This window comes from Stegostoma tigrinum, chromosome 13 (assembly GCF_030684315.1).
Source record: "Stegostoma tigrinum isolate sSteTig4 chromosome 13, sSteTig4.hap1, whole genome shotgun sequence".
NCBI classification, from domain to species: domain Eukaryota; kingdom Metazoa; phylum Chordata; class Chondrichthyes; order Orectolobiformes; family Stegostomatidae; genus Stegostoma; species Stegostoma tigrinum.
The window spans coordinates 28,823,361-28,844,903 of record NC_081366.1 but is presented as its reverse complement, the minus strand read 5'-3'; the positions used below and the strand labels follow the sequence as shown (position 1 = coordinate 28,844,903).

The 21,543-nt window shown below is 42.1% G+C and overlaps 1 protein-coding gene across 3 annotated transcripts in view; it reads left to right on the top strand.

Moving 5' to 3' along the window:
* Positions 1–21,543, top strand: part of LOC125458394 (follistatin-related protein 5-like) — a 526,135-nt gene that overhangs the window by 84,201 nt on the left and 420,391 nt on the right. For all 3 annotated transcript variants that reach the window (XM_048543646.2, XM_048543648.2, XM_048543645.2), the window contains exon 3: positions 19,572–19,602. In XM_048543646.2, coding sequence (XP_048399603.1) covers positions 19,572–19,602 — 31 coding nt within the window. The remainder of the gene's footprint in view (positions 1–19,571; positions 19,603–21,543) is intronic.

Below are 21,543 nucleotides of genomic sequence, written 5' to 3'. Positions count from 1 at the left end.
CGCTGATGAAATTCTCCTGATTTTCCAGGCTGAGGAACTTTAGGACATTTAGAAAACACTCACGGAAGATCTCACGGGATATTCTCTGGAAATCGATTCCAGAAAATGGAGACTTCGACTGGACATTACCAAGACTGTAATTTCAACTCGAAGGCCAAAAAAGAAATTTGTGTTCAGTTCTGTGGCCGATCGCTCAGCCTCAAGCCAATGCCAAACCATCTTGGCAACAGTGTGGAATGTTCATTGCCCAACAGACAGGAGCAGCAATACAATTACGCACAGTTTTACTTGCCCTGCTCTACCATCAGAATGATACTAATGCTCAGCCTTGCTTCGGAGCTGCCAGAATATAATCAATATTGATCTCTAGGAAACCATGAGGATTAGGTTGTTGACTTGCTCGCTGAGCTGGCTTGTTTTCATTCAGATGTTTCTTCACTGTGCTAGGTAGCATCATCAGTGAGGCCTCTGATGGAGCAATGTTGTTCTACTCTGTTTGGAATTTATGTGTCATTTCTGGTTTTGCTCTGTATGGGTTTGCATATGGGGACCGGTTCTATCGGTTTGTTGATTTCATTATGGGTTGAAAACCATGCCTCCAGTAATTCCCATGCATCAGGATACATGAACATCAACTAACAGCAAAATGACTCAACAAACTTTCCTTAATATTGGTACACTTGGACAATGAAGGTCATTAGTTTGACTGGAACAACGTAACCTTAGTAGCCCAAGCCAAACTTGCCAAACACACACAGGAATTCTTAGAGGCATGGTTCTCAACCCATTATGCAATCAACAAACATGTAGAATTGGACTCCGTATATAAACCTGTACAGATCAAAACCAGAAATGGCACCAACTCACCATAACGGACTGGACAGTATAAATTACAAGCAGAGTAGAATAACATTGCTTCATGGAAGGCCTCACTGATGATGTTGTCTAGCATGGTGATGAAACGTCTGAACTAAAACAAGCCAGCTCAGCCAACAAATCAATAACCTCACCCACAACCTGAGCTATGAATCTTTGTTAAATCCTTACACCGTCAGGATTGTTTCTGGGACATCGAGCCTTGGCTCAAGTGGCATTCTGTACGAGTATACATTGAATTTCCTGATTATATCAAGGAGAACATCCTTCTCTAAAACACCACTGGTTGAAGGTTAACAAAACATTCCCATTGATGCAGGACCTAACAAGAACAAACTACACATTTAACTGAAATCTCATAGCCTTCTGGTACACACTCCACATCTGGCAACTGACGACAGCCCTAACATCTCAATGGCACACCTCCTGGTTGGCTGCAAACATCACCAGTTGCAGCATGGTAGTGAAGTCGTAGGATTCAATCTTAGAACATAGAACATAGAACATAGAACAGTACAGCACAGAACAGGCCCTTCAGCCCACAATGTTGTGCCGACCATTGATCCTCATGTATGCACCCTCAAATTTCTGTGACCGTATGCATGTCCAGCAGTCTCTTAAATGACCCCAATGACCTTGCTTCCACAACTGCTGCTGGCAACGCATTCCATGCTCTCACAACTCTCTGCGTAAAGAACCTGCCTCTGACATCCCCTCTATACTTTCCACCAACCAGCTTAAAACTATGACCCCTCGTGCTAGCCATTTCTGCCCTGGGAAATAGTCTCTGGCTATCAACTCTATCTATGCCTCTCATTATCTTGTATACCTCAATTAGGTCCCCTCTCCTCCTCCTTTTCTCCAATGAAAAGAGAACGAGCTCAGTCAACCTCTCTTCATAAGATAAGCCCTCCAGTCCAGGCAGAATCCTGGTAAACCTCCTCTGAACCCTCTCCAAAACATCCACATCTTTCTATTGTGATTGAGGCCATCTTATTTCAGACAATCCTCCATATACTCAACGCCCGCCCTAGGAGGCACATTCCTGGTGGGGTACCAAATATTCACACTGCCAAATTGAAGTAATTAAAGAACTGTTTCCATAGATGTCTTTTTCTAAAAAAAAAGCCTTCTGGATCTGAATATGATTACTATTCAAAGTTATGAAATGACTTTCCCCTTTATTTATTCAAAGGGAGTTTCTGTTGAGCGTGGAATATAAAAGTAATCTGGTGCTCGTTTGTTTTGGTGTTTAGGTAGATACTTTCTAAGAGAAATGCAAAATGTGCGATGCTATTGATATCATGAGGTTGCGGTCAAAGTATGTCGTTGTTGAGACAAAAAAGAGAGTGTGGCCTTGTGTTTTCCTGTAAAGATTTTGGGCTGGATTAGTTGGTTGGATGACTAACAGCATGGGTTCAAATCTCACACTGGCTGAAGTCACTATGAAGGTCCTGCATTCTCAACCTTGCCCCTTACCTGGAATATGATGATTGTTGGGTTAAGCTCACCATCAGATGTGTGCTACTAATGAGAAAGCAGTCTTAAGTGCCATTTTTAAGGTAATTAAAATGCTAGGAATGTTTAAACACATAAATAGGAAGAAATCAAAGTGCATAACTCATACATTGTTATAAATCACATGTTAAGTTAAGAGCATCCATTTTATTTAAGTCTTTAAAATACCAACACTTATATACCAATTATTTTTGCAGCAAAATGAGTTTATGATTTTATAGCTTAAAATCATAAGCTGTACGATTTTATAGCTTAAAAACAAGGCTGTTGGAGGTTTTTTACATGTTTATAGTCCTCATACTGCAACAGAGTGCATTTTAAAACATTCTCCCAGCTTAGAACTGGCCTTTTATCTTTTTTTTCTTTTTTGTGTACTGCTGTGGTTGTTCGACTCTCTTATTGCCATTTCTTCTAACTTCAAACTGAGTGGCTGGTAAGAATTGAGAGAGAGAGTTTTTGAAATATTGATGTGTTTTTCCTCACCTGAGTGCAAAAGGATGCACTGTTCAGAAATGCCTGGAACATAGACCATTTCTTTAAAATGGGTGAGTTTTGGCCTACACGCAGCCCCGGAGCCATGCAACTGACAATCAGATTGTAAACTCCCAAAAATCAGAAGACCTGCCCCCAAAAACACATCACCCCAACACTGTCAGCGTGAGACGAAACATAAACTGGAGGAACAACTCCTCATAGTTCACCTTAGAAGCATAGAGCCTAACGGCTTGAACATTGAGTTCATCAGCTTCAAAATCTCTCCACCCCCAACCTGTCCATCTTTCAACTCACCCATCGGCTCCCTCCTTCCCACTGCATCCACCTATCTCCATCTCAACTATCACCCCCACAGCCCCACCCACATTCCTTTATTTATTTCTGGGCCTCCCTTACCCACACCCAGTCCTGAAGGGTTCTGACCCAAAAGGTTGACCTCCCTGCTCCTTGGATGCTCTCTGACTTGATGTGCTTTTCCACCTCCACATTTTTTGACTCAATGATTTGTGATGTGGCTTTGGTGGCTTCACACATGCAGCCTTAGTGAAGACAGCTAGCTATGTTGTTGATTAGCTATCTCCATTTAACTTTCAGTTTGTGTGGAGAGGGGGCATGGGAGTGATTGGGGCTCAGGAATCCTGCAGAATTGCAGAAATTAGACAATGAGCCTGAAAAGTTCATGCACTGTTTGGATCTGTCAAAATTGTCAAAGAATGTCTGAAGAAGCTGTCAAAAAAAACACCGACTCCCACAGCTACCTAGAATACACCTCCTCCCACCCAACATCCTGCAAAAATTCCATCCCCTATTCCCAATTCCTCCGCCTCCGCCGCATCTGCTCCCACGATAAGACATTCCACTCCCGCACATCCCAGATGTCCAAGTTCTTCAAGGACCGCAACTTTCCCCCCACAGTGATCGAGAACGCCCTTATCCGCGTCTCCCGTATTTCCCGCAACACATCCCTCACACCCCGCCCCCCCCCCCCCCCCCCCACAACCGCCCAAAGAGGATCCCCCTCGTTCTCACACACTACCCTACCAACCTCTGGATACAACGCATCATCCTCCGACACTTCCGCCATTTACAATCCGACCCCACCACCCGAGACATTTTTCCATCCCTACCCCTGTCTGCTTTCCGGAGAGACCCTCTCTCCATGACTCCCTTGTTTGCTCCACACTGCCCTCCAACCCCACCACACCCGGCACCTTCCCCTGCAATCGCAGGAAATGCTACACTTGCCCCCACACCTCCTCCCTCACCCCTATCCCAGGCCCCAAGATGACATTCCACATTAAGCAGAGGTTCACCTGCCGCACATCTGCCAATGTGGTATACTGCATCCACTGTACCCGGTGTGGCTTCCTCTACATTGGGGAAACCAAGCGGAGGCTTGGAGACCACTTTGCAGAACACCTCCGCTCAGTTCGCAACAAACAACTGCACCTCCCAGTCGCAAACCATTTCCACTCCCCCTCCCATTCTCTAGATGACATGTCCGTCATGGGCCTCCTGCAGTGCCACAATGATGCCACCCGAAGGTTGCAGGAACAGCAACTCATATTCCGCCTAGGAACCCTGCAGCCATATGGTATCAATGTGGACTTCACCAGTTTCAAAATCTCCCCTTCCCCTACTGCATCGCTAAACCAGCCCAGTTCGTCCCCTCCCCCCACTGCACCACACAACCAGCCCAGCTCTTCCCCCCCACCCACTGCATCCCAAAACCAGTCCAACCTGTCTCTGCCTCCCTAACCTGTTCTTCCTCTCACCCATCCCTTCCTCCCACCCCAAGCCGCACCCCCATCTACCTACTAACCGCATCCCATCTCCTTGACCTGTCCGTCTTCCCTGGACTGACCTATCCCCTCCCTACCTCCCCACCTATACTCTCTCCACCTATCTTCTTTTCTCCCCATCTTCGGTCCGCCTCCCCCTCTCTCCCTATTTATTCCAGTTCCCTCTCCCCATCCCCCTCTCTGATGAAGGGTCTAGGCCCGAAACGTCAGCTTTTGTGCTCCTGAGATGCTGCTTGGCCTGCTGTGTTCATCCAGCCTCACATTTTATTATCAAAAAAAAAACAAATGTTTGTTTTCATACAGAAATTGTTTCAAAAATTTATGATATATTGGTTGCTGTCTTTTATGAGTTTTTTTTTCAAATAATATCATCGAAGATATGACTTTATTTCATGTCAGTGTGTCTCCCAAGATTTACCCTGCCAGATACTGTTGGCATTGAGGGAGAAGTGAAGAGTGATTTATCAGGTTATGAATTGGCTTGAGTTGGCATCGGGTCAAAGAAAGACGAGGGGAATGTGTGTAGGGACACAGGTTAGCTGAGGAGCTAGAAAGGGCTACGGTGATGCATACGGTGGCACAGGATAACAAATAGGGCAAGGTTACTGAATATAGTGCCATTAGGTGATATAGGGATAGAGAGGTATAATGTGGCATAATGGGTATAAGGAGTCATGGGGCTTGGTAAAAGGACATGGGGTGGTATAAAGGATATGTGGTGGGATAGGGTGTGGAAAGTGTTAGCTGGGATAAGGTGTGGGGAATGACATTTATAGGAATTCATGCAGTGAAGCCACGCACTCAGCCCACATTCACTCTCATTCTAGGCAATGTCTTGTTCCTGCGATTCAGGGCCTAACTATCTAGTCCAATTCTGAGTACTCCAGTCATTAGATGTCTCAATCTCAGCATGTTTTTCTCATCACTATGTCCAACTTCAACTAGGAACTTTTATTCTTCCATTGATGGATTGGTTTACAGGGAGAAAGAGGGGACAACTGAAACAGTTTATTCAAGTCCCCTACCTTATTTTCTCTGCACAGTTGCAACCTCATGTGTTAGACATACAGGATGATCAGAGGATTAGATAGGGTGGACAGTGAGTGTCTTTTTCTGAGGATGATGACTTCAGCTTGTCCAAGGGAGCACAGCTACACATTGAGGGGTGATGGAATTAAGACAGATGTCAGAGGCAGGTTCTTTACTCAGAGAGTGGTAAGGGCGTGGAAAGCCCTGCCTGCCAATGTAGTTAACTCAGCCACATGAGGGGCATTTAAACAGCCCTTGGATAAGCATATGGTTGATGATGGGATAGTGTAGGGGAATGGGCTTAGATTAGTTCACAGGTCGGCGCAACATCGAGGGCCGAAGGGCCTGTTCTGCGCTGTGTTGTTCTATGTTCTATTACAAATACAGAGCAAAATGTCTCATTTGCTTTGAAATTTTATAAACATAACAGATAAAGAATTAACAGTTGATCACCAAAGTTTGAAGTCACCCAAGTGTTCCTGAAGTAGACAATTATTCATTTCACCTCAGTGTACAGACCTTAAACTAGTTCAACAAATTGAGTTGTAAGCCAAAGCATTTTAAAATATTTTAATGGGAAAATGAAATTTCAGTAATGAATTTCTAAAAAATACAGTTTCACCATCAAAACTACTTCTTGAAAAGTGACGTTATGAATAATGATAATTGAACATTTCAGTGACTTGAAAATGTTATGCTTGTTTAAATATGGTGATGAAAGATAACATTGGGGTGAGTATCGGCTTTGGATGTTCAACTATTTTAATAATAAAATGGAGCTGGATGAATGCGCACAGCATTTGGGGGTTAATTTCCTGAAAGATGTGCTGAAAAATGGCAATTTGTCAATCTTTGGCACTGACAAATTGACAGAAATCGCAGACACATGGTAGGTAAATTTTAATGCAGAGAAGTGTGACATAAATAATTTTGAAAGAAAACTATATGATACAACTTTGTGGGTGGTGAAGGAACAAAAACAAAGCTAAGACATTCACCAGTCTGTGAAGTTGGAGGGAGAAACCTATAGTTTTCTTTAAAAAAACATTGGCTTTATAAGTAATTGCAAGGCTAAAACATTATGCAAAATTGTTGTAAATCACTGGTTGCGCTTCATTGGAATTATTGGACAGAATTTAATGCCCTTCTCTGCGGTGAGTTAGGTAAACAAGGACATTCAATTAGGGAGTGGAGTGACAATTGGCAATGCTGCCATCACCTTGCTATTGCTCTGATTGTAACCCATTGTGTCCAATTCTGGGCACCAAACTTTAGGAAGGATGTCAAGGGCTTCAGAAGCTGCAGTGGAGGTTTACTATAGTAGTAACTTGAACTTTAGTTCTGTGAGAAAATTGTACAGGGAGATTCAGTTGTGATATTTTCAGATTATGGAGGACCTTAAAAGAGCAAAGCAGAAAAACCGTCTCCTGTGGGAGGAGGCTTGCTTACCAATGTTCATAAGTTTTTTCGGGGGTGGGGGGGATGGTAATTGAAAGAAAACAAAGGAGAGAGGATTTTTTTTTCCCACGACAGCGATTTATAATTTTGGAATGCACTGTCTGAAAGCATGGAGGAAACCAATTCAATAGTAATTTTCAAAGGAGAACTGTATAGAATTCTTGACCTGCCCAGCTGCCCACTTTTGGAGATTGACCAGTCTTTTATTCACTCACGGGATGTGGGCATCATTGGTGTGCCAACATTCATAGCCCATCCCTTGAGGTGGTTGTGGTGGCACTATAATTCATATGCTGTAGATAGAACACAATTTTGTTGGGGAGGGAATTCTAATGGCAGTGTAGATCTACATACACCACCTTCAAGGACAATTGGGGTGGGCATTAAATACATAGTTGCTAATCTAGTTTAAATTTTCTGAGCTTCTGGACATGGTATTCTTAATAGTCATCATCTACCAGAATAGAATGAAGTGGGTCATCCCAACATAGCATATTCAGTAATTTTTGGAAAACCCGAAAATTAAACCTCAAATTAACAGTATACACTCATGCATAATAGAAGGAGCCAGTCCACGTTGGTTAAAGTCAAATTCCCAGTTTTGTGGCATATGGATTTAATCTCTTCTGAGATAAACTTAAGTTAACTGCATGCTAACGTATTTTAAAGCAGAATCCTTCAATGGTCAGTCAAAATGAAGCATGACAAAATTTATAAGGTTCCTTTTAGTCTGTGAACAAAAATGTTTTGCATTTGAGTACTGCAGAGCCGTGCACATCTAAAACAAGTTCTAGGTGTCATGGAATTAATGGCTATCAGGCTATGTTTACAGTCTACTAAAATAAAAATTAATCAACATTTCTATTCGTACACACCATTGCATGTCTCTGACTGGAAGGTTTGCACCTGTGCCCTTCAGAGAGCCACTATACACTCAATGGGCCAAGCCGTCTCTTTCCATTTTCTGGAGACTCTATGATTCTACACAGACTGATATGTTACTTGAAGGGCAGGATGTTCTTCTAATTTCCCAATTCTCATCATGGATTGCAGACTCCATCTGCACTTGGTATCTGTGTTACATGGATAATTCTTACAAAGGGAGTAAAACAGAGTAATCTATCCAAACAATATTATCATTTTATTTCACTGGCAATCTGCAGAATTTAATTTCATAATGGAGTAACAGGCAGAGAACAATCTAAGCAGGCCCACCAAATTATAACTAATTCAATGGTCTTGACTGAACAATGGAGCTGCTGATGCAGTGGTATGGCTTTAGTAATGTATTGGCTTCAGTCTGATAGCTGATGTGAATACCATGCCCTGCAGACCAATATGCTTCAAAATATTATGACTAAATTTCTATTCATTAACTCTACATTATCTTCTAATGTCTGTGATCTACAATTCATCATGGACAAATAAAAAACATTTTCTCCCCTCTGGTACAGGTCATTGGAACACCATTGTGAATGGCTGTAAGAGTTCTGCTTTCTACTATTCTCATCATCACTATAGTGACAAAAAATATTGACACAATTGCTTCTGCAATGTCATCTTTCAAGACTAAAGATATCGGACACCCATTTTATTTCTTTTTGTTTCAAGTTGAAAATCCAAATTTGAGGAAAAGAGAAGGGCAAGAAAAATTTCATTGAAAAACCATCTTTCATGATCCCTGGATGCCCTTATTGGCTGTGAAGCAAACATATAATTTTGAAGTACGGGGCAGAATGTTCCCATTAAAAGCAATGATTCAATGATCAAGTAACATTTTTTAATTGGAAAAACAATCATGGCTTTTGGCTGAATTCTGGTGGCACTGATATTGGAGCAGTCACACTTATAATCAGAATGGCTGTAGCAATTTTTGACCAGCGTAGGTAAATACATGTGAAAACTCATTCCATTCTTGTACAATACTATCCATTCAACCTTGAATTGGATAGAAATCCAAGAGTGGTAGAGGGTAACAGAGAGCCTAAAAAGTGGTTCCTGAAGATTTTCTGGTCATGTTATGCCTGTGAGTTACAGTACCCACAAGGAATATCCAAACTAACAATTCAGGTTTGTTTAATATGGAATGCCTTCGAATGCCTGTGAAGGCAAGAAAGTATGAGAACATCGATCCTTCTTTTAAAAATAAACAGCTCCTTCTAACAACAAAGATATACAAGAAGCAAAATCAAAACCATAAAGTAAAAGATCAAAAAGTATAGTGCTTGAGAAAGGTTGGAAATACAGAACCTTCTTTTGTTTCCATAACTACGATTGACAATTGAGGTAGTTATCCTGAATATAGTTTACTGAATGGCAGCTTGTTTCTAATAGGTGATCTCTGGCCAGTAAACTGGATTTTAAGCAGCCTAACCATTCCTTCTTAATGTGGTTCTTGGATACTGTTCAAGAAGGGGTTTCATAACTGCATCCATAAAATAATTGTGGGTCACTGATGTAAATTCTCAGGAGAGGAATAGGTAGATATTGATTAGATGAGGGTGTCAGGTGAAATGCAACAAAGTTAGATGAATGAGTGATAGTTTGCCTTGAAATAGATAAATTCTGGAACGGCTCACAGGCTTAACGATCTTGAGCCATTCTTAATTATTTGACTGGAAATAAATGGCCTATCTTGACTCTCTGTGGAATAGCCTCTTTTCAAAAGCTTTACTTGTGACATGTAGTAAGCAATATCATGGGAGATTTGTTAATGATACACTGACATTAGTATGCTTGACAACAGTGCATTGAAAGCGATGAAAAATGCTGTGCACTACAAGATGCGGGTTTTTGTCTGGCCAGAGGACATCTCTGCATTGGCCAAAACACTGGAAGAGGTGCAGAATTGGAAATCTAGTCCCCGAATGTTGGTACCATTTTCATAGGAGCGGGTTAGATTTCATGCATGATTCTGGGGGCTTGTTGCCCACTTAAATGATCAGTAGCATCCACTGAAATACGCTTTTGGAGTCCCTGGAGTATCGTACCCGCTGTGTGGGGATTTTCCCAAGTAAAAGTAGGTCTGTTCTCAGTGCATTTGTTTTTGGATTGCCAGTGTACCTCTTTGGAGAGTTGTCCCCAGGGCACCAAATGGATGAGGTCAGGGATAAGTGATAATGGGAACTGCAGATGCTGGAGAATTCAAGATAACAAAGTGTGGAGCTGGATGAACACAGCAGGCCAAGCAGCATCTCAGGAACACAAAAGCTGACGTTTGGGGATCAAGTGTTCCTTGGAACCGTTAACTGTGGAAAGGAATGTGCTAAAATGTTGAATAAACTTAATTAAGTGTCACCCTGTCAACAACTGTCAAAAACCAATGAAATGCCTAGCACTGTTGAAGTCTCAAAGTATAGTTATGAGCAACAACACTTTTCTCAATAGAGTGTAGTCTGCATTAAAGAAATGCAAATGAATTTTTTTTCCTGTGTCCATTGGTAGCAGTGGATTTTGTTTTTGTTCAAGGGATTTGGGAGAATTAGGCCAACATTTATCCCTCACCCATAATAGCTCTTGAGAGGCTGGTGGTGATTTGCTTTCTTAAACCATTCAGTCTTTAGGGATATGCAGAAATAGGGAGGGATTTCTCGGATTACAATCTACCGATGGTGAAGGATTGTAACGTGCTTTGCAAAAGAATCAAATACAACTTTGGAAAAAGTGTTTCATACAGTCAGTTAAGACATTCAAGAGGGCATTGGCTGCTTATTTAAATGGAAACAACGTGCAGGGTTATGGGGAAAACGCATGAGTTGTAACACTAAGTCAAAATGCTCAGAGCACCAATGCTGTAATGCCGGGATGACTAGCCTCCTTCTGCTTGATAATATTTCTGTGATTTATGTATGAGTAGAAACTGGATCAACAAAGACTACACTATCTGGAGTTTAAAAATATGAAAGGGGATCTCACTGAAACATTTAGAATTCTGGCAGGGCTGTCCAAATTAATCACACTCAGCTCCCCACACAGACCTCCTGAACCATTCAGCATCCTAATCTGATGTCTGCCCTTCTCCAGGATCAGCCTGACACGATTGATGTCATGGGTGCTCCAACCACTCCTGTAGTTCGCATACAGCCGACCTTGACAACCACGTGACAACCGAAAACAGTGACGATTGTGTTACTTCTGCTTCCACCCATGTGACTGAGCTAGTGCACACACCCACTCCTGGTGAAGGCTTCACCCCTGCTCCCAGCTCCAGCTCTACATCCAGCCCCAGCCCCAAGCCCTGCCAGGTATTCACCATTTCCCCTGGACCTCCCTACTCACTGAGGTTGATCGATCAGTCCTCAGCAAAGGGCTCGCCTTCATTCACTTGCACCCACACAGAAACGAACTTCATATACTCCATGACATTGAACTCTCTTTTTGCAGCCTCCACCTCTGCGCCTACTTCTATGAATGGGAATCCAATCCACCCTCGAATGACCTCTTGCTAGAGGGAGGATACTTTCCATTCTCCTGGACACCTCCTCCCACCCTCCTATCTTCCTTCGGCCTCTTTATCTCAAATTGCCATCGCGACATCAATCACTTGGATATCTCCACTCCTCTAACTTATTCCACCCTCTCCCTATTGGAATGTGCAGCCCTCCGCTCCAATCCCAACCTCACTATTAAACCCACCAAAAAGGAGGGCATGGCGGTAGTATGGGGTACTGGCCACTACATTGCTGAGGCCAGACACCAACTCTCTGATACCTCCTCTGACCGTCACCTCAAACATGACCCCACCTCTGATCACCAAGCCACCACCTCCCAGACCATCAACAACCTCATCACTTTGGGAGATCTCCTAACCATAGCCTCCAACCTGATAATTCCACAACCTCGCACAGCCCTTTTCTATCTCCTACCCAAAATCCATAAACCTGACTGCCCTTGGTCAACACATTGTCTCTGCCTGCTCCTGGCTCATCTCTTCCTACCTCGACTCTGTTTGTTCCCCTTTGGTCCATGAACTCCCTAACTACGTTCGTGATACAACCCATGCCCTCCATCTTTTCCAAAATTTTCAATACCCCGGACCTCGACACCTCATCTTCACCATGGGCATAGAATCCCTGTACATCTGTATCCCACACATGAAGGGCCTAAGAGCCCTAAGTTTCTTCCTTTCAAATTGGCCCAACTAGTTCCCCCTCCACTGACACTCTCAGCTTAGCTGGACTGGTCCTCACTCTCAAAAATTACTCTTTTGACTCTTGCGACTTCCTCCAAACCAAAGGGGTAGCCATGGGCACCCACATGGGCCTGAGCTGAGTCTGCTTCTTTGTAAGATTTGTGGAACATCCCCTCTTCCGCGACTACACTGCTATATTGATGACTGCATCAGTGCAAATTCGCCAACAACTTCCTCCACACCCTCAAATTCACTTGGACTACTTATGACACCTTCCTCCTCTTCCTGGACCTCTCCGTCTCCATCTGCTTCTCTGGAAACTGACTTACCACTGACAGCCATTTCAAACCCACTGACTCCCACAAGACTCCACTACACCTCTTCATGCCCACCGTCCTGCAAAAATGCTATTCTATACACCCAATTCCTCTACCTCTGCTGCGTCTGCTCCCAGGAAGAGATATTCTACTGCAGGGCATCCCAGATATCCTCCTATTTTAGGGAGATAATTTCCCTTTCTCTGTAATTAAAGATGCCCTCAATTGCATCTCCTCCATTGCCTGCACTTCTACATTTAAACCCACTCCTCTAATCGATAATAAGGATAGAGTCCCTTTAATCTTCACATACCACCCACCAAAACCTGAATCCAATGTATCATCCTCTGACATTTCAACCACCTTCAATCACACCCCAACACCAAAAAGATACTTCGCTCCCCACCCCTCTTCACTTTCTGCAAGGATCATTCATTCAGCGATTTCCTCATCAGCTCTACAATCCCCACCAATTTTCCACCACACCCGATACCTTTCCCTGAAAATGCAGGAGGCACTGCATCTGTCGCTATGCCTCCCCTCTCACCTCCATCCAAGGCCCCAAACAATCCTCCCAGATCCAGCAGAGATTCACCTGCACCTCATCCAACCTGATCTATTGCATTTGTTGTTCCTGATGTGGTCTTGTCTGCACTGGGGAGACCAAATGCAGACTTGGCGACCAGTTTGCAGAGCAGCTGTGCACTAACCAACCTGACCTTCCATTTGCCATCCATTTTCACTCCCCCTCCCACTCCCCTGTTGACATGTGCATCCTTGGTCTCCTCCATTGTCAGCGTGAGGCCAAACATAAACTGGAGGAACAACACCTGATATTTTGCCTTGGAAGTTTGCAACCCGATGAGCTCAACCTTGACTTCACCAGCTTGAAAATCCCACCAACCATCCAACCTGTCCATCTTCCTACTCACCTATCTGCTCCACCCTTCCCATGGACTAATCACAATACTGCCCACCTGCATCCACCTATCACAATCTCTCCTAACCTTCCCCCCAGCCTTAACTCCTTCCTCTATTTATTTCCGGACACCCCTACCCCTCCCCAGACCTGGTGAAGGGTTTAGGCCTGAAAAGTTGACTTTCCAGTTTCTTGGATGCTGTCTGATTGGCTGTACTTTTCCAGCTTCACACCTATTGATCTTGGCTTCTAGCATCTGTAGTTCTTACTATTTCCCTGTCCAGACTGATGTTCTGCCTCTCTGAAGGGGGCTCGAGAACAAGAATACACAGTCTCAGGATGCAGGTTAGACAATATGTGACTGAAATTAGGAGAAATTCCTTCACCCAGAGGGTAATGACCCAGTGGAAATGTCTACACACAAGGTAGTGAAGGCAAAGTTACTGAATTTATTTAAGAAAGAAATTGAAATAAATTTCTAGACACTATTTAAAGAAGGTGGTAGAGGTCATGAATTTGAAAGTTATCGTTAAATGAGTCTTGATGAGTTGTTGCAGCACATCTTAGATGACACACACTGCTCCCACTGTGCCTCAGCGGTGAAGAGTGAATGTTAGAAGGTGTTAGATGAGATGTGAATCAAGTGGACTGCTTTGCCCTGATGATGTTGGACCCAAATGTTCTTGAATCTACATTTACCTAGAGTTCGTTATTGGCATGGTAGGTGAAGGAGAAAAGGGTCATTAGTCAGAGTAGCATTAAGTTGACAGAGATACATAAGGAGAGAGGCAACGGGGTTTAGCTTATATGATTTTGCATTGGTAGTGCATGGGGACTTTCTGAGCAATGAGGGCTGGAGAAATGTCTAATTTGTGGTATTTCTGTTCTTTTTGGCCCAGGCACCCTTTTGGAATGTGAAATGGCATGCTTGTGTTTAAAGAATGCAAAAATCCATTGAAATTTGCAAACCTATCAAGAACATATCTGAATAAATTGTGGAGATTTAAAAGAAAGTGCCAGGCATTTCAGAGTGTTTGGTTATGTAAAAATATTGAACAAAAACAAAGTTGCTGAAAAAATTTAGCAGGATTGGCAGCATCTGTGAAGGAGAAAACAGAATTAACATTTCGTGTCCAGTGACCCTTCCTCAGAGATTATGTAAAATTATTGTAGGATTTGTGATGCATGACTGATTTTGGAAACAATAATTTCCACAATGGGGTGCCTATTGATGGATAACTCCATCTGCCTATTGAATGGAACTGTTTAATATGAAGTTTGACTTACTTGAGTGAAAGGTTTGACATAACGTGCATTTTAGTGAAATGCTGTTGTACATAAGAGATTGGTTGAAGCAGTTTCACTGTATTGGATGCGTATTTGAATTCTTTCCTGACTGGAATGGACTGTTATATTCCCTCTCATCATACTTCCTGATTCATGCCCATCCTGGGTAGTAGGCACACTGACATAGAGAGAGAATAGAAAGTATTGTAGGTGGAAAGTGTGAGTTGACAGTGAGTAGGATCAGGCATTCTAAAGGGCTATGGGATGATTGGGGGCACTTTGAGGCTTATGGCTATGTGCAATGTGCTTGTGGGGGCCATAGCATAGATTGACATGGGGGCACAGAAGCTATGGGGATGGAGGATGGGCATAGAACAGCAGAGGAGATTTCTATAACATTGAGGGTAGTTGCAAAGGCAGAGGTTGGAATTGATGGGGCAGGGAGTGAGGAAGGTGAGAGCAGGAGGGATGTTTTCTGATTTAATCTTTATTTTTAAACTCTGAATAGTTTCGGAGTCTCCAGGAAGACTTTCCCCTCAACCCACCTCGGGGACCAAGCAGCCTGTTGGGCTCTTCCCAAGCTGCCCTGCTGGATTCTCAACACAGCCTGCCTCATCATTCAGAAATTCAGAAGCGCGTGCAGCCATTTTTAAAGCCAACTTCACAAAGTGGCATTTCCTCCAACTGACTGGAGTTACTGACAGTGTCAGTGACAAGTTACTGACACTGCAGCCTACCGTGATGTTTTCTATAGATACTGTTCAGCTGCACCTACCTCAAGCAGCTGTTGAAGAGAGTAAAAATTATGTAAGACCATGACACAATTGCATGTGGGTAAAAAAGCTATATGGTTCAGCAGTGTGGGAAACTGAAATATTTGAAGCAAATGCTGAGAAGAAATACAGCAAAACACATCGAACTGTAGAATGGCAAATATTTAAAAGAGTTCTTCTGGTGCAAGTTGCTACCCACGATCTTATTGCAGGAGTATGTATTCCTCAATGTTGAGCAACACTCAGAGGAAGCACTGGTTCCATCAGGGCCACTCAGCTCCTGAACTCATTGAGGCCTTATTTCAAACAAGGACGAAAGAGCTCAATTCCAGAGGTGAGGTGAGAGTGACAGCCATTGATACCAAGGTTGAATTTGACTGAATGTGGCATCAAGGAGCCCTAGCAAAACTGGAATCAATGGGCATCAGGGGGCAAACACTCCGGTGGTTGGAATCATACCTGACACATAGGAAGATGCTCGTGGTCATGGGAGGTCAATCATCTTAGCTCCAGGGCATCTCTGCAGGAGTTCCTCAGGGTAGTGTCCTAGGCCCAACCATCTTCAGCTGCTTCATTATTGACTCTCCCTCCATCATAAAGTCAGAGGTGGGGTTGTTTCCTGATGTTTGCACAATGTCCAGCACCATTCATGACTCCTCATATACTGAAACAGTTCATATTCACATGCAACAAGACCCAGACAATATCTAGGCTTGGGCTGACAATGGCAAGTGACACTTGTGCCACACAAATGCCAGGCTATGACCAAAAGACACCATCTAACCACCAGCCCTTGACATTCAATGATGTTACCATCACTGAATCCCCCACTATCAACATCCTAGGGGTTACCATTGACCAGAAACTCAACTGGACTCACCACATTAACAGAGTGGTTACAATAGCAGGCCAGAAGCTCAGAATACCACGACAAGTAACTCATCTCCTGATTCCTCAAAGCCTGTCCACCATCTACAAGGCACAAGTCAGGAGTATGACGGAATAGTCCCCACTTGCCTGGATGAGTGCAGCCCCAACAACACTCAAAAAACTAGACACCATCCAGGACAAAGCAGCCCGCTTGATTGGCACTACATCCACAAGCATTCATTCCCTCCACCACCAATGCTCAGTAGCAGCAGTGTGTACTATCTACAAGATGCACTGCAGAAATTCACCAAAGATCCTCAGACTGTACCTTGCAAACCCACGACCTCTTCCATCTCGAAGGACAAGGGGCAGCAGATAAATGGGAACACCACCTTGAAGTTCCTTTCCAAGTCACTCACCATCCTGACTTGGAAATATATCACTGTTCCTTCACTGTCACTGGGTCAAAATCCTCCCTAATAGCATTGCGGGTCAACCCACAGCAGGAGGAGTGCAGCGGTTCAAGAAGCAGCCACCACCACCTTCTCAAGGGCAACTAGGGATGGGCAAGAAATGCTGGCCAGCCAGCGACACCCACATCCCACAAAAATGAATAGAAAAGTAAAGTTACTTTTGTCACATTCAAGAGCAATTATTATTAGATTACCATCAACAAGAAATATGGACAGTACCTTTTGAACTATTGATTGCACTAAATGCAAATTCGGTATCAATGTCATAATTCTAATTCTAGGCTACAGTAACACATATATTGCTTTTGCTTTGAATATGTTATGACAATTTTTTAACACATCAGTCTTTGATAACTTTAACTGCTAATGTTGGGAGGCACAAGATCTTTTCAGCTGCACAACCAGATTTTTGTGACTGCAGTAAATTAATCTGGTAGGCTTGAGTGGTAGATAGGAGCGATAATTAAATTGATACTTTGCTGAGATTATTGATCAACTGCCATTTCAGGTGTCAATATTATTTAAGTATCAGCACGTGGGCTGTGGGTTCAAATTATTTTTCTAGATACACAATTTTAGCTGCCATTCCAGTGCAGAGCACAGTGCAGTTTGAGGTGCCATCTTTCAGGCGAGTCAAAACTGAGACATCATTTACATTTTCACATGGAGGGCAACCACTGCTACTGCTTTTGTCGTGTCTTAAATGCAGTAACATGTGAGCACTCTAGGTCAGTGACAGACACTGAGGGAGAGGAATCAAAGTCAATAACTAGAGAACATAAATTGTGGTAGGAGTCATAATGATTGGCTTTGATCTCAGTAGGATTGTAGTGGAAGATATTCCTGCTTATGCAGTATTGGATATCAGTCTGGCAGTTTGACAAATCACAGTAGAGGGAACAAAACAGGTAGTGCTAAAGTACAGCTAGATGTTCTCAGCATGCGTGTAGATCCTGACATATTTGCAGATGATACTGTTTAATACGTAAGTTATTATACAGAAATACGGAAGTTGCTGCTGAGCACAGACCTCAGAGGTCTGCACAGAAAAAAAAATAGTGAGAGTGTTACCTCAGGCTGTTTGCCCCTTATTTTGAACCCTAAGGTTCTTCAACAATAGTGGGGACAGCTGATGCTGGAGAATCTGAGATAACAAGTAGATCTGGATGAACACAGCAGGCCCAGCAGCATCAGAGGTGCAGGAAAGCTGATGTTTCAGGTCTTGACCCTTCTTCAGAAATCTATGTAGTGTAATATGGCTTTTATTTACATCCATACACAGTAGGTTCCCAACTACTCATCTCTAGTGTAATATCTAAGACCTCTCTCTTCACATGCTCTTTCCAGACTTTTGATTTCGGTCTTATTGAGTCATGTGACTAATGACATTGTTATGATTTACATGACTCAACATACCATAGAGATACCCCTGAGCAATTCTAGAAGTAATACTGCTGGAGTAGTAAGAGAAACATAGCACATAATTCTGTAGTTTCAACTGGTTTAGGAAAAAGAAAAGAAACAAATGAGGACAGTCAATCCCAAAAGAATAGCATTGGAAAGAGATAAGTTGGTTAATTGCATTAAAGGCTGCAGACAGATTAAGAAGATTGAGGGGCAGTAGTTTAATGAAGTTATAGTCATGTTGTATGTCTTTTGTGACTTTGACCAGAACCATTTCTTTGCTTAGCAGGACATACAATATCCTGTGGAACTGTTGAAGTAAGGATACAGAGTAATTCTGGAGTCCTGGCCAACATTTATTTCTCCACCAGCACTCTGAAAAACAGATTCACTAGTATTTTACATTATTAGTTTCAACAATACACACACTGGCTATAACATTTCCCTACATGTATCAGAAACTACAATTCAAAATTACATCATTAGCTCTGAATCTCTTTTTGTGATGTTTTGAGGCTGTGAAAGATATTATACAATGAAAAGTTACCTCTTCTTGCCTTTATTTCTATTGTGGTTGACTTGCAAATAACAAAGGACCATAGAATGAAAACAGTGTATGCTGGAAAGAGTCAGCAGGTCAGACAGTATCTAGTGGGAGATAAATAGTTAATGGAACAACTCAATAATTTTTCAGCAAACATGACTGGCTAGTCCGTCTACTTCAATGTCTGATTAGACTAGTCAACGAATCTTTCAAACCTATGAGAAAGCTCAAGAGTTACAGGAATTTTTGTGCAGGTAGATTTTTGAACAAAATAGTCGTTTAAATAGTCAGAGACGATAGTATAACCAAAGAGCTGAGGCGACTGTTGAAGCGGGTTAATGAAGATTGAATTAAAACCACCAAATACAGTTTGGTTTGAACATTTTGATATTTCAAATTTATAATGTTGTACAATGTTTATTCCTTTAGCATAAATCAGCACCCAATCCGTACCACTTTAAAAATACTGACATAAAATAACTTCTAAAATATTTCTAGAAGGACATCTTAATTTGTATGTTGGGGAGACAGCTAATGGTGCAAAATCACAGACCCACCTTAGGTTCTTATATGCTTGTTGCTGCATAGAGTTGCAGAGTTTGACAATAATAAGTTGATATGAATAAAGTTATACTATACCTAAGTAACTGACACATTTCTTTTCTTTTGCTCCAGGGTGAGCCTTCATATTTGATGAAGAAAAAAGGTAAGTGACTCTAATTTAAATATCTAGTAGACAACTTTTCGTTAGTATCTTACAAATGCTGTTAGGACCCGGGTTCATATATGCAAATTACAAAACAACTATTTCAGGTGGGTGTCAGTAAACTTATTTTTACCATTTTCCAATTTTAGAACCAGGCACAATTCTGGGGAGAATCTGCCGCAAAATTAATTTGTCATCCAAAAAAATTGGTAAATCAATGCTGAATTTCCTTGTCTGATTGATTCATTGCTGAGCAAAGGTTAAATGCAGAAACCAGAGATGCTGTTTCAAAATAATAAAGAACTATGAATGCTGGAAATGACAAAAAAAAATCAGAAATTGCCGGAAAGACTCAGCAGGTCGGGCAGCATCTTTGAAAAGAAAGCAAAATTAATGTTTCAGGTCCAGTCATAGAGTTAAAGACTCTCAGTGTGGAAATAGACCCTTCGGTCCAAATAGCTCACACTGACCATGTTCCCAAACCGAATTAGTCCCACTTGCTTGCATTTGGCCCATATCACTCCAATCTTTCCTATTCATGTACATATCCAAATGTCTTATAACTGTGCCTGCATCTATCACTTCCTCTGGCAATTCATTCCACGTACAAACCACTCTGTGTACAAGTTGCCCCTCACCTTTTTAAAATCTTTCTTCTCTCGCCTTAAAACTATGTCCCCTAGTTTTAAATTCTACCAACCTTGCTATTCACCTGATCCATGCCCCTCATTGTTTTATAAACCTTTATAAGGGCTTCAACCTCCTCACCTCCAGTGAAAGTCCCATCCTTTCTTTACAACTCAAGCCTTTCATTCCTGGCAACATCCCGGTGAATCTTTTCTGAACTCCAGTACTTCTAGTACTTTAGAAGAGGCCTCACCAATGTCTTGTACAACCTCAGCACGACTTCCCAACTCCTATACCCAAAGGTCTGAGCAACGAAGGCAAGTGTGCTGAACGCCTTAGTTACCCTGTTCATATTTGACATAAATGTCATAAAATTATATACCTGAACGCCTAGGTTTCTCTGTTCTACAATTTACCCAGGGCCCTACAATTAATTATATTAGTTCTGACCTTATTTGTTTTACCAAAATGCAATACCTCACATATCCAAATTAAGCTCCGTCCGCCACTACTCAGTCCATTGATCCAATTGATCAAGATCTCCTTCAGAACAAAATTTAAATGAAGGTGTGATGGCTGTACAAAATAGTACTTGAAACACATGAAGGTAGGTTATCTTAAATTTTTATAGCTATAAGAACAAGTTTTTGGGGAGAATATGACATATTTTGTATTGAGGAGAAATCTGGTGATTGGCAAGATCTGTGCTGTTGAATGTGTGTGTCTATTTCCTAATAGAGGCCTTCAAGTAAAATACTTGTAATTGGCATCTTGTTTGTGAGATAAACCTGAAAGCCTTTTTAAATGCTGATGGATTTTAATTCTTACTGAAATCACAGGATAGGGAGGACTACGTGGAAAAATATTTCATATCAAAAATAATTTTGCGGCTATCATAATGGCCTATCAGTCACAATCCCATGAAAATAATTAAAGTCCAGAATATAATAATTAAAGGTTTTATTGGTTCTGCTGAATTTTTACAGAAATCTCTAATCTTGTTAGTGATTTCAATCCAGTCTGCCTAACTTCAACAAAATCTAAAGCTGGAAAAATTTATCTCAATTTCGGTGCCTGCTTTGAGATAACCCATCATTCTCATTGAAATAAAACCTGGGAATTATGAGCATCCTTAACTCCTGATGATCTGGGACCATATACTTGCCCTATACAAACCCCGTGTTATATTTCACACACAGATTAATGTTGATGTTTCTTTTTTATATTATTTCCTGACCTGCATGTTTACTTTGTCATGATGACCAGAACTCAAGGGTTTTGGACATTCTTAATGTGACACTTCCATTCACACCA